The sequence below is a fragment of the Triturus cristatus genome, chromosome 4_2 (genome assembly GCF_964204655.1).
Source record: "Triturus cristatus chromosome 4_2, aTriCri1.1, whole genome shotgun sequence".
Taxonomy (NCBI): domain Eukaryota; kingdom Metazoa; phylum Chordata; class Amphibia; order Caudata; family Salamandridae; genus Triturus; species Triturus cristatus.
The window spans coordinates 148,872,216-148,885,591 of NC_140586.1; the positions used below are offsets into that span (position 1 = coordinate 148,872,216).

A 13,376-nucleotide genomic window follows, 5' to 3' on the forward strand; every position below is an offset into this window, starting at 1 on the left:
TTTTTTGTGAATCTAAACAGGGCCTCAACATTACAATTAAAACCTTCAATTCTTGCCTCCACTAGGTGGGACCATGATTTGTTTTGATTAAAAAGAATGCCCAAGTAGGAAAAGGTGGGTACACAAAGTAATTTTTCATTATTAATAAAATATGTTTTTGTGTTTGTGGGAGATTTGCCCACCACCATAACATGGGATTTAGCAACATTTGTTTTCAGGCAATGGTCACTCATAAAACCATTAAAACTAGTTAAAAGCCTCTGGAAGCCCACCCCAGTTCTGGACATTAAAATGCAATCATCAGCATATAAAAGGGCTGGAAGTGGTCTTCAGCCTATCTTGGGTACATCCATGTTTCCATTTACCAAATAGGTCTCCAAGTCGTTAATATAGAGGCAGAATAAAAAAGGGGTGAGGACACAACCCTGACGGACCCCACGAACCATCTTTATTGGGGCAGTGAGCTCGACATTAACACCATACCGCACTCTACCTGTTACACCCTGCTGCATTGCTGCCAAGAAATGAACAATCGATGGTTCAATGCCCATAAAGAGCATCTTCTCCCAGAGTTTCCCCCTCTGCACCCAATCAAAGGCGGACGTCAGGTCCATGAACCCCAAATAAAGGGTTCCAGACCTGGCTAAGGTGTATTTGCCGATGACCAGGTGCAGGTTCAGACACTGTTCAACAGAGCCAAGGCCTCTCCTGAACCCATATTGGATATCCAAGAATGTCCCCGTCTCAACAGCCCAAGTCTCTAGCCTCTCTAATATTATACGTCCCATGATTTTAAATGTACAATCAATCAATGATATGACACTTAGAGAACCATGCTTTGTGTACTTAGAGAACCATGCTTTGTGCACTTAGAGAACCATGCTTTGTCCACTTAAAGAACCATGATTTGTCCACTTAGAGAACCTTGATTTTTCCACTTACAGAACCATGCTTTGAAAACTTAGAGAATCATGCTTTTTGCACTTAGAGAACCATGATTTGTCCACTTAGAGAACCATGCTTTGTGCACTTAGCGAACCATACTTTGTCCACTTAAAGAACCATGCTTTGTCCACTTAGAGAACCATGTTTTGCCCACTTACAGAACCATGCTTTGAAAACTTAGAGAACCATGTTTTGTGCACTTAGAGAACCATGATTTGTCCACTTAGAGAACCATGCTTGGTGCACTTAGAGAACCATGATTTGTGCACTTGGAACCATGCTTTTGTCCACTTAGAGAACCATGATTTATCCACATAGAGGACCATGCTTTGTGCACTTATCATCATCATCATCAATGAATCTTTATTCGGCTGTAAATCAACCATTACAGATTACATAATAAAAACATTTCCACTTAGAGAACCATGCTTTGTGCACTTAGACAACCATGCTTTGTGCACGTAGAGAACCATACTTTGTCCACTTAGAGAACCATGCTTTGTGCACTTCGAGAACCATGATTTGTCCACTTATAGAACCATGCTTTGTGCACTTAGAGAACCATACTTTGTCCACTTAGAGAACCATGCTTTGTGCACTTAGAGAACCATACTTTGTCCACTTAGAGAACCATGCTTTGTGCACTTAGAGAACCATGATTTATCCACATAGAGGACCATGCTTTGTGCACTTATCATCATCATCATCAATGAATCTTTATTCGGCTGTAAATCAACCATTACAGATTACATAATAAAAACATTTCCACTTAGAGAACCATGCTTTGTGCACTTAGACAACCATGCTTTGTGCACTTAGAGAACCATACTTTGTCCACTTAGAGAACCATGCTTTGTGCACTTCGAGAACCATGATTTGTCCACTTATAGAACCATGCTTTGTGCACTTAGAGAACCATACTTTGTCCACTTAGAGAACCATGCTTTGTGCACTTAGAGAACCATACTTTGTCCACTTAGAGAACCATGCTTTGTGCACTTAGAGAACCATGATTTGTCAGACACATTTTGGTTGAGCCAAAGTTTCTAGGAGCATTTCCAAATAGCAACACCAACCCTAGACTATTAAGTGATGTCACACTGGACAGCCAGTTCACCTACTAGTGAGCGTGAAATTTGAACCAATGTCATTTACCCAATAAAATGCATCTGTGCAGCTCCAAACATGTATGTTCTTTCACTTATCACTCTGTGAGGAAGCAATACACTGCATGTTTAGTGACCAGAAGCCTGATCCAGCCAGTTTCCGACTTCTGCCTAGAAGTATTTGGACACCCTTTCTGATACAAGAGAGCTGACTCCTATCTTGTATTTTATGTAGTACTTTTAAAGAGTACTGTGACCAAAAATGGTATCCTGGTGCTAGCTATTACCGGCGCGGGGGTGACCCAGTTCTGGGACACCCCCGCGCCGCACGGCCACCAGCTGCTGCGTGTGCCTCCCCGCCTTCTGCCTCGCTGCCCCGGCTCCGCCGCGTGACCACGCCCCCTGACATCGAGCGGCGTGGTCTGTGCCAGCTTCCTGTCTGTTGTTGCCATAGTGATCTGCTAATTTGTATTGTATTGCATTGTGCTGTTTGCTGTTGTTTTTCTTTCCCCACTTGTGCCTGATATCGCCTTCGTTTTTTCTTCACGCACCTGTCTCCCCGTTGTTGCCATAGTGATCTGCTAATTTGTATTGTGCTGTTTGCTGTTGATTTGTTTTCTTTCCCCACTTGTGCCTGACTTCACCTTCGTTTTTTTCACGTCCCCGTCTCATCCCTCCCCGCTTCCCGCCATCACCGCTAGCCCCGCCCCTTTTCTTTGTGTACCCTCCCCGCTCCCGCCTCCCAGCTGCTCCGCCCCCCCGCGCACTTGGCCATATATGGCAACCGTGCGACGCAGGTGAGTGTGACCCAGTTCTGGGACACCCCCGCGCCGCACGGCCACCAGCTGCTGCGTGTGCCTCCCCGCCTTCTGCCTCGCTGCCCCGGCTCCGCCGCGTGACCACGCCCCCTGACATCGAGCGGCGTGGTCTGTGCCAGCTTCCTGTCTGTTGTTGCCATAGTGATCTGCTAATTTGTATTGTATTGCATTGTGCTGTTTGCTGTTGTTTTTCTTTCCCCACTTGTGCCTGATATCGCCTTCGTTTTTTCTTCACGCACCCGTCTCCCCGTTGTTGCCATAGTGATCTGCTAATTTGTATTGTGCTGTTTGCTGTTGATTTGTTTTCTTTCCCCACTTGTGCCTGACTTCACCTTCGTTTTTTTCACGTCCCCGTCTCATCCCTCCCCGCTCCCCGCTTCCCGCCATCACCGCTAGCCCCGCCCCTTTTCTTTGTGTACCCTCCCCGCTCCCGCCTCCCAGCTGCTCCGCCCCCCCCGCGCACTTCGCCATATATGGCGACCGTTCGAACGCGCACCGGTCACGCGCAGCGGGCGCGCCGATTGTGCGCCGAAGGCGCGCCAAAGGTAAGCCCGTCTACGCCCGTCCGCGCCTGGACCGCGCCCAGTGCCAGGACCCCTGGCCCTCGAAGACCCCGACCGACCCGCCTGACGTACACCGCCGCCAACCTCAGCGCACTCAACGCCGGTCGACTCCCAGAATGCTACCAAGCCACACCACGACGCACCCACGGACCCTTCAGCTGCCACGCCTGCAAGTTCACCTGCATCCGGACCTGCCCCGCACCAGCACCCGCCAAGTCGAACACCAGCAGCACCCACCTCAAGTGCATCCTGCTCAACACCCGCTCCGTCCACAGACACGCCATCGAACTCTGGAACCTCCTCGACACCACAGCCCCTGACGTTGCCTTCCTCACGGAGACCTGGATGAACGCCTCTTCAGCACCCGACATCGCCATCGCCATCCCAGAGGGCTACAAGATCACCCGGAGGGACCGCACCGCCAACCAGATGGGAGGAGGCATCGCCATCATCCACAGAAACACCATCCGTATCACGACCAGCACCGACAACACCCTTACCACCGCCGAACACCTGCATTTCCAGATCCACACCGACCCGAAGACCACCCTCAGAGGCACCCTGATCTACCGACCTCCGGGACCACGCACCCAATTCAGCGAGGACATCGCCGACTTCGTCAGCCCGCATGCCCTCGCCTCCGCTGACTACATCCTCCTGGGGGACCTCAACTTCCACCTGGAGAACAACAACGACCGCAACACCAGCACCCTGCTCGACAACCTCGCCAATCTTGGACTCAAGCAGCTGGTGTCCACCCCCACCCACCTCGCCGGACACACACTCGACGCAGTCTTCTCATCCAGCACAGACATCGCCTTCAGCCACGCCACAGAGCTTCAATGGACGGACCACAGCTGTGTCCACTTCACCTTCAAAAGAACAATGACCCACCACCACCAGCAACAGGTTGCCCGCAGAAGCTGGAACAAGATCACAGCCGACCAGCTCACCACCTCCTTGAGCCAGCACCCTCCTGCCAGCTCAGCGAACCCCAGCCAGGCCGCAGACAACCTCACGAAGTGGATCAGCAACTGCGCGGACGAGCTCGCCCCACTGAGGACCCCGCCCAGCAGACCCGGCAGCAAGAAAGCCCCATGGTTCACCGACGAACTCAAGAGCTCCAAGAAGAACTGCCGAGCCCTCGAGAAAGTCTGGAGAAGGGAACCAACACCGGACAACAGGACCACCTTCAAGCTTGCCACCCGGAAGCACCACCAGCTGATCCGCGCCGCCAAGAAAACTGCATTCAAGGACCGGCTGGACAACAACGCACACAACTGCAAGGAACTCTTCAACATCGTGAAAGAGCTTTCCAACCCCAGCGCAGGAAACAACGACATCACCCCATCGCAAGACCTCTGCAACTCCCTCGCCTCATACTTCCACAACAAGATCGCGGACATACACAACAGCTTCAACAACCAACCAATGCACACCACGACCGAACCACCACCCCCCACCACCACCCTCCGCGCCTGGACTCCGATCAGCACCGAAGACACCGTCCGCACGATGAACTCCATCCACTCAGGATCTCCGACCGACCCCTGCCCCCACCACGTCTTCAACAAAGCCGACGCTGTCATCGCACCCCACCTGCGAGACATCATCAACACATCCTTCGACACCGCCACCTTCCCTGAGAGCTGGAAGCACGCCGAACTCAGCGCTCTACTCAAGAAACCCACAGCGGACCCCACCGAACTCAAGAATTACCGCCCCATTTCGCTCCTCCCGTTTCCAGCCAAAGTCATCGAGAAGACCGTCAACAAGCAGCTGGCCGCCTTCCTTGAGATGAATGGATCCCTCGACCCCTCACAGTCTGGCTTCCGAGCCAACCACAGCACCGAGACCGCCCTCATCGCCGCCACCGATGACATCCGAGCCCTGATGGACAATGGAGAAACAGCGGCCCTCATCCTCCTAGACCTCTCCGCGGCATTCGACACTGTCTGCCACCGCACCCTAGTACAGCGCCTCAGCAACGTCGGAATCCAGGAGAAGGCTCTGGAATGGATCATCTCCTTCCTCGACGGAAGAACACAGAGAGTCCGCCTACCACCGTACAAGTCAGAGGCCACCGAAGTCATCTGCGGCGTCCCTCAAGGATCCTCGCTGAGCCCCACCCTCTTCAACATCTACATGAGCCCCCTCGCGGCCATCGCACGCCAACACAACCTCAACATAATCTCCTACGCCGACGACACCCAGCTGATCCTCTCCCTGACCAACGACCCCGCCGCCGCCAGAGCCAATCTGCACGAAGGGATGAAAGAGGTAGCCGAGTGGATGACGACCAGCCGCCTGAAACTGAACTCAGACAAGACGGAGGTCCTCATCCTAGGCTCTTCACCCTCCGCCTGGGACGACTCCTGGTGGCCCCCCGCCCTGGGCACCGCACCCAAACCGACAGACCACGCACGCAACCTGGGCTTCATCCTGGACTCCTCTCTCTCCATTACCAGGCAAGTCAACACCATCTCCTCGGCGTGCTTCAACATCCTACGCATGCTACGGAAGATCTTCTGGTGGATCCCCACCGAGACCAGGAAGACCGTCACCCAGGCCCTCGTCACCAGTCGACTGGACTACGGCAACGCCCTCTACGCCGGCACCACCGCCAAGCTCCAGAAGAGACTCCAGCGGATCCAGAACGCCTCAGCCAGACTCATCCTCGACATCCCGCGAACCAGCCACATCTCCGGACATCTCAGAGACCTGCATTGGCTCCCCGTCAACAAAAGAATCACCTTCCGCCTCCTCACCCACGCACACAAAGCCCTACACGACCAAGGCCCGAGCTACCTCAACAACCGAATCAACTTCTACGCTCCCAAACGCCACCTCCGCTCAGCCAACCACGCCCTCGCCGCCGTCCCCCGCATCCGAAGAGCGACAACAGGAGGAAGGTCCTTCTCCTACCTGGCCGCCAAGACCTGGAACTCCCTCCCGACCGACCTGCGCCTGACCCAAGACCACCTCTCCATCAGGAAGAAGCTGAAGACCTGGCTGTTCGAGCAGTAACGGCACCCCCCTCCCCCCAGCGCCTTGAGACCCTATGGGTAGGTAGTGCACTCTATAAATGTCCTTGATTGATTGATTGACTATGTAAGAAAACCAGCTGATGGAGGTCTGAAGCTAAGAAAGAGCCAGGTTTTCAGTTTTCAGTCTTGCTGCTTTGCCTGGTGTTTGGAAGCTCTTCTCCAAATAGATTGGCCGGTGGGTGAGTTCAAAAGAAGCAGCCTCTGGAGAAGAGTTCATCTCCATTCAATTCCTACCATTGCTTTGAATTTGTATAGCATTCTTCAGCCAGCCAAATCCCCATTGTGACTAGAGGCTCATAACTCGGCCACACATGGAAGGAGCTAGGTACAGTGAAGCACAGTGTGCTTTATCGCTTGCAATATGTGACATTCAGCTCTGAGGACTTGCCTAAGACCCTCATTTTCACGTTGGAGGGAACTGCAAATCCTCCAATTTCTGGAGGAAACACAAAATATGGAGTAAAATCCACTGACCGAATTTACCCACAATAATATCCATATGGTGGAGGAAAATCAGCTGATGGATTGTAGTCAATATTTAACTCAACTCAAACTATCTTTATTTCGGCTGAGGGCCATAATAGACCATGTTTAAAATACATAAAACTTTATTAAAAGGATCTTGGATAGAAGAATAAAACAAGCCAAGAGCAAATATACATATCATGATAACACCTTAAAATACATGTATATACAAAACAGGCTTCGGATAAGCATCATTCTCTGTCTTAACCTCCAAGTGCACATTAAATGTCTTGAGACACCGAAAACAATACACTGTCTAGCATCACTTCTAAGTATTCTGAACACATTCGTATATTCTCTCAGCCCCCAAGTTGTGACAAAGTGGGAGTATCCACTTCCTCTTGTAGGCTGTCCATGGTAGGCTTGGCAGAATAAGACAAGATGTTCAGCTGTTTCTGACTCTCCTTGACAAAATGGACAGGTTTTAGCAGGAGCAGAGTTTCCACTTTTCCATGTGGCAGTAAAAGAATGTGTCAATAGCATCCCTAGGCAAAATTTTATAAACAAAGACCTAGCCAGGGGGAGGTTCGATCTCATCCAAAAATGGCTCAAAATGATACTCACTTTTAAACTCAACAAAATAGGAAGTGAGGGAGCCTTCCTTGATGGAACTTAAAGTGTGCAATTCAGCATTCTGCCAAAAGGCATTTTTCAGGACTTGCTTTGAGTTTGATGCAACTTCCATTGGTGTTGACCAAAGATTTCCCAGCCCAATCCTTCTCGGGCGATCCCTGACTGACTGAAGCCTGGGCATCTTATTAGCCCCCAGGATTCCCAAAACCTCCTCTAGGGCCTTATGGATAATGGTGAGTCCCGGCACTGTCCATGTTCTCTGCCAGTTCTCTGTTGTCCAAAAAAGACAAAGAGTAGGCTTAGAGTTTGGCACACAGCCCGCCAGCCTACCAGAGCATTGGAGACTATGGCTTCCGCTCCTTGGGTGCTGGGGGCGTAGCTTCCATTAGTGCAGCAGGTGCAGTGGCACCGGGGCACCGTGCCTGAGTGTCCACCTAACCCTCATTATTGCTGTAATCCATAATTCGAACAGCAACAAAGTGGCTCATTTCCTTTATTTCACTAGGGCCTATGTCACACTGGCTTCACTACTGTGGGGGTGGAAGACAGGTAGGCAGGAACCTCCATGCCTCCAGCAGTGCCGAAGGCACTTAAGTTTTGTTGAGTGGGCGCCATTTTTAAAGACCTCCAGTTCAACTGAATTATTTGTTTTGCCGCCCCCTCAGTGCCCGTTTACATCGAGTTCCCTCTCAGAAGGTCAGACTTCATGAAGCCCAGCTCACCTTCACCCTATAGTCAACATCTGCTGATCCTGCACTGTTTCTGCATACTGCCAACCTACAGCACAGAGAAAAGGTTGCCAAAGGACTTATCTAACATTTCGATCATGAATCGATCAACCGCTATTTCGACCTGGATCATGAGAAGGTTGATAGGCTTGACCAGCTATCCAGGGGGTTGCTTTACTAGTTGAGCCAGTAAATGTTTTTCTTTGCATTCTGGGACTTGTAGTCTTGCATCGTTATAAAATCAGGACAATAAGACCCACAAAGCAAGGGAAAAAAACATGGACTGGAACAGATAGTCGCACATGGACCTGAGGGAACATGGCATTAATTGGTGTGTTTGATATAAGAGCTTTATGCCCCATGTTCGGTAGTATTGCAGTGTCCCTCACCCCGGCTTTAAAATCGATTTACAGATTAAACATGTAAGCTTGACTTTTTTTATTATAAATGATGAGGCAACTAACACAGAACTACGACTTTACAGCGCCAAATGCTATAATAAATAAAACTAGGAATATATGTTCTCTTTTCCTGGGGTGCATTATTTAAGCTTTCATTCAGGTCCTCTTGGCACTTGGCATAAACTGAAGAACTTGGATTTACACACTCGTGTTTTTTTCACTCAATCACCACAAAAACCTCTGCCAAGCCTGGTCTAAAGGCACCTTCACACGTGAGGCGTTTTCCAACCCAGATGTGCCTAAAGTAGTTTTGCTCCCTATAAGGACACAAGGGTAGAGACTGCAGGCAACTGCTACAACGAGGCGCAGCCTTCCATCTCACAAGCATCATGTACATGTCTCTCGGGGAAACACCCACGTGGACACCATTAGGCATGTTTTCCCACCGTGCCTTTACTACATAAACGTTAATCTCCATAAAAGGCTGTCACTTAAGAAAACTATTTTCGTCTCGCGACTTTTTATTTTTTTTTAACCTTTATTTATCATTTTACCAAGAACAAGTAACCAAATTTGCATTGTGAACAAAGGGTCGCATGTAGATAAGTCTCTCAACTTTTTAGTGTGTTCTGGGTAATAACTTTTCTTTAAAAACATATATACCCAGTGCTTGACAGTACCGGCCCATTTAAAGCACTGTATATACCTTAGCATGGAATTCAAGTAAGCAGCGCTTTGGTGAACTTGAATGGAAGAAGGCCAGCTCCAGATTCCAGTGGGGCAAGTGTCACCAAAGCAGCGGGACAGCGGACGAGTGCCACCCATCCCGGAGGACCAAGGGGCAAATGTCACTATCTTCAGATGCCAGAGAGTCAGCTCCCCCACGAGGAAGGGAGTGGAGTAGGTGCCCATTTCTCTGAAATGTGTCTTTATTACTTCAGCTTTGCCAAAGGACAGGTGCAAACACTACAGAGTGGCAGAGGGTCAAACTTTTAAACTCAGGGTAGTAGAAAGCAAAACTCCCCAGCTCCAAGAGCAGAGGACCAGGCGATGCGGCTGCAGCATGGTAGAAGCCTCCATTTCGTGGTGGTAGAGAATAGATGGGGAGTCTGAGCTGCTCATCACAGTGAAAAGAGGCTGACATCTCCCTAGGGCTGGCACAAGTCACCGACGGAGGGTCGCCAGTCGCCACGTCAAGGTAGCAGTAGTACAGCTGTTGTGGTCACTGGGTGCCCATGGGGCACGTCAGTATAAAATCAGAGGAGAGGGGCAAGTGTTGTCACCCCAAGGTGCCAGAGGGAAGAAGGGCTCGCACTTGGTGACCGAGGGTCTGGTGTTGTTACCTTAAATTGGAAAAGGGACAGATTTCCTCGTGGTAGGGAGCCAGAGGGCAGACAGAGTATGAAAACCCCGAGACACGGCTCAGGTTATATATAATACGACGCAAGTGGCGGCGATGAAGAATGGACTCAGAGGGACGTCAGAGAGGAGGCAGTGAGCGGGGCAGAGTGCAGTGGTTGCAAGTTGAGAGAGAATAGTGTCCGTTTCACTGGGGGCGATCGGACATGGAGAATGGGAATAGGTGGAAAAGGGGCGGGGGTAGATAAGAGGGCAAATTAAAAGCCGCCTCGGATACAGCACTCTTGCCCTGACTGTTGCTTCCTGAAACGTCCGAAATGGCCCCTGCCTGTGGTTCGACTCTAAAACGGTGTCGCTCTTTTAGTCTAGGCAAGCAGGGGCTACAGGGCCTTTATGCACGCTTTGTTCTTCTTATGTTAATGTGAAAGCGCCACGGTTAGTCTGGACGTAAATATCTCGAGTTGTCTTTTTTCTTGACGAGGGGAGCGGCAGGGTGGGGTACAATATGGCCTGCCTGACCTTTCTAGACGGAGTGGAGGTGGGCTCTTGGTGCGGTTTGGGCAGGCTGGAGATTACGCCATCGGTTCTAGAGGGGGCCGGGATAACAGCAAGACAGAACCCCGTCATCTCATGTTGAGGGGGGCGCTAATATTTAGATTAGGGCTTCTATTGGGCTCAGCCAGCCCTTCTATGCATGAGGTTCATCCACTTCTTACAGGGGGCAGCATCCTTACCTTGCCCTGCGTCATCCTGGTTCTCGGCTACTCTCCCCGCCGGAGATGCTCTCCTGTGCTGTGTCGGAGGTCCGCTGATGCCGTCGAAGGTGAGCCCTGTGCCGAGTGCGGGTCGGGGTGCTCCGCGCTGCTCCGCCGGTGCTGCTGCGGTATGTGCCCAGAGGATGCTTTCACATTCTAGCAACATCCACCGTGCTCCAGAGCACGCAGCAGGACTGTACCATCTGTAAGGCTGCCCGGGGTGGGGGCGCGCGGGGGTGGGGGCACTGCGGCTCTGAGCGGGCACGAGACAGGCAGGATTAGAGCAAACGGCAGCAAGAAAGAGGCCAAAGTCAAGAGCGAAGCTAAATTCGGAGAGGAGGGGAGGGGGAAAGGCAGGGGCCTGAGTGAGCCGTCGGAGAAGGACAGAGAATGGAGGGATGGAGTGCAAGGGACCTGGGGAGAGGGTGGGAGAGTTGGGGGGAGGGGGGGGGGCACAGTGAGCCAAAGAGAACCAAGATGAGGGATGGAGGCCAAGAGCCAGAGAGGTAAAGGCAGGGGGCCTACTGTGAGCCTGGGGTGATTGATGGTGAGTAAAGGGAAGAGGGATGGAGGGCAAGAGGCAGGGAGATGGGAGAGAGGAAAGGGCCTGGGACAGCTAACAGAGACAGAGCTAATGAGGGCAGAGGTATCAAAGAAGCAGGAGTGAGACGGAACCCATACAGAAAAGAGAGGAGGAAAGGGGCAGGAGATAGAAGAGGGCAGGCAGAGCACGGCAGATGTGTAAAGGTGCCAGGGCAGGAAGGTAGAAGAGACGGCACAGGACAAATGTCATTAGAGCAATAATGGGCAAGTGGGAAGATGCAGCAGAGCGGATGAGGGTGAGAGGGCGTGGGGGGCAGAGAAGAGAGGTGTGAATTAAAATAAATATATAAATACAGCGAAATATAGCTCCACTTTATGGTCATCAATCCATATTGCATAAATCAAAACTAGCATAAATCAAAAATAGCATAAATCAAAATAGGGGTTATGCAGGCATAAACTACATATGAGCAATATATTCACTAATTATTCAATCCATCATATAAACATATATTTATCGGCATAACTAACTCGTTGACAAAGAGAAAGAAGTGACAAACGCACAAACAAATCGCACTACAGATGTCCTACTATTGACAAACAAAGGTATATCCAGACTGAAAGTACATTGAAAATGCTACTGTCGCAGTAAACACAAAAACTAACTGCGAGGCGGATAAGAATAGGATCTAAAATGAAGCAGTCCCTAAAAGTTATAATTTCGGTCCTCTTCAATGTGCTTTGCAGGATCTCGTTGCTTGGCAACACTATACAAGCAGGAAGGACGCTGCTTTAGTGCGTTCAGCCCTGCTGATTACTGTGGAGGGCAGAAAGGCTACTGACAAGAACGTCACAGTGAGCAGCCTGCAGCCGAGGAAGAGGCGGTGCTCCAGCCTTCTCTCTCAGAGGTACAAGCTCTTACTAAGGAGGCTGTGGGCTCTGCATCGGTGGAGCCTCATCAGCAAAACTGAATCCGGACTCTATGGACGAGCCCAGAGGCAGATGTATTCAGGGTTCACAATTGAGAGACCTTCTTAAACACTTTAGGGAGGTGTTGGGCTTTGAGGAGAGACCCAACAGGTAGAGGGGTCTTATTCCCAGTAGAGCTTGCTGGACTGTGATGTCCTGCCGCTGCATGAAGTGGTATAGTCAATACAGTACAAGGAATGGAAGGATCCAGACAAGTAGGCGATTCCTCGCTTTCCTAATAAGTGTATGTGCTTCAGGATTTTGATAAACTGATTCCTAAAATGCCAAAGGTAAACACTAAGTTGGCCACAATGACATCTATATCAAGTCTGGTGCCTGAGGACTCTACTTTGTCTGATATGGTGGATAAAAAGGTTGAGGTGTCCCTTAAGAGGTCCTACACTGTGGCTAGTTTTTCCAGAATACACGTACTAACGCGCCCTACGCATCACAGGCTTTACTTAAAGACTTTCAGACCCTGTATAACGACCTTCAGAATAATGAAGATCATGCTCCGATTCCAACCAATGTGGAGTTGTTAGCCCAATTTCTTTCGGACATTACTTTTGATAGCTTATGGACAGCCTCATTTTCAGCGGGAGCGTCAGTGGCTGGCCGCAAGCTGTTGTGGATGAAGCCATGGAAGTTGGATGCTAATCAGCGGTCTCTTATTATGAAACTTCCATTCACCGGTAAGAAGCTGTTCAGACCTGAGCTAGATCACCTGGCGCAGAAAGCAGCTGAAGAGAAAAACATATTGAAATCTTTTCAGCTTTCAGTTGGTTGCAAATCTTTCATGTTTCTAGGTGAAAGTATTATGAGGTATGGCAGCGGGGTGCCTTACCATGTAATTCTAGCAGAATACACAAAGATGGACCCTGGGTACGCTCTCAGTACACCTTCTCTCAGTCTTCGTACTGTGGCAAAGAGCAAACTAGCTACTTAGATGAACATGTGTTAAGCATTTCACATCACCAACATGGACAATAAGTAATTGACATGACTCAAGAGAAATCCAACTCCAGTTTATAAAAATAGCTCTGC

General features: G+C 50.2%; 1 protein-coding gene across 1 annotated transcript in view; it reads right to left on the reverse strand.

The window, feature by feature from the left end:
• Positions 1-10,956, reverse strand: part of FAIM2 (Fas apoptotic inhibitory molecule 2) — a 232,310-nt gene extending 221,354 nt beyond the window's left edge. Inside the window, exon 1 of the mRNA XM_085600053.1 lies at positions 10,800-10,956. Coding sequence (XP_085456179.1) covers positions 10,800-10,814 — 15 coding nt within the window. The 5' untranslated portion in view covers positions 10,815-10,956. The remainder of the gene's footprint in view (positions 1-10,799) is intronic.
• Between the last annotated feature and the right edge of the window lie 2,420 nt (positions 10,957-13,376).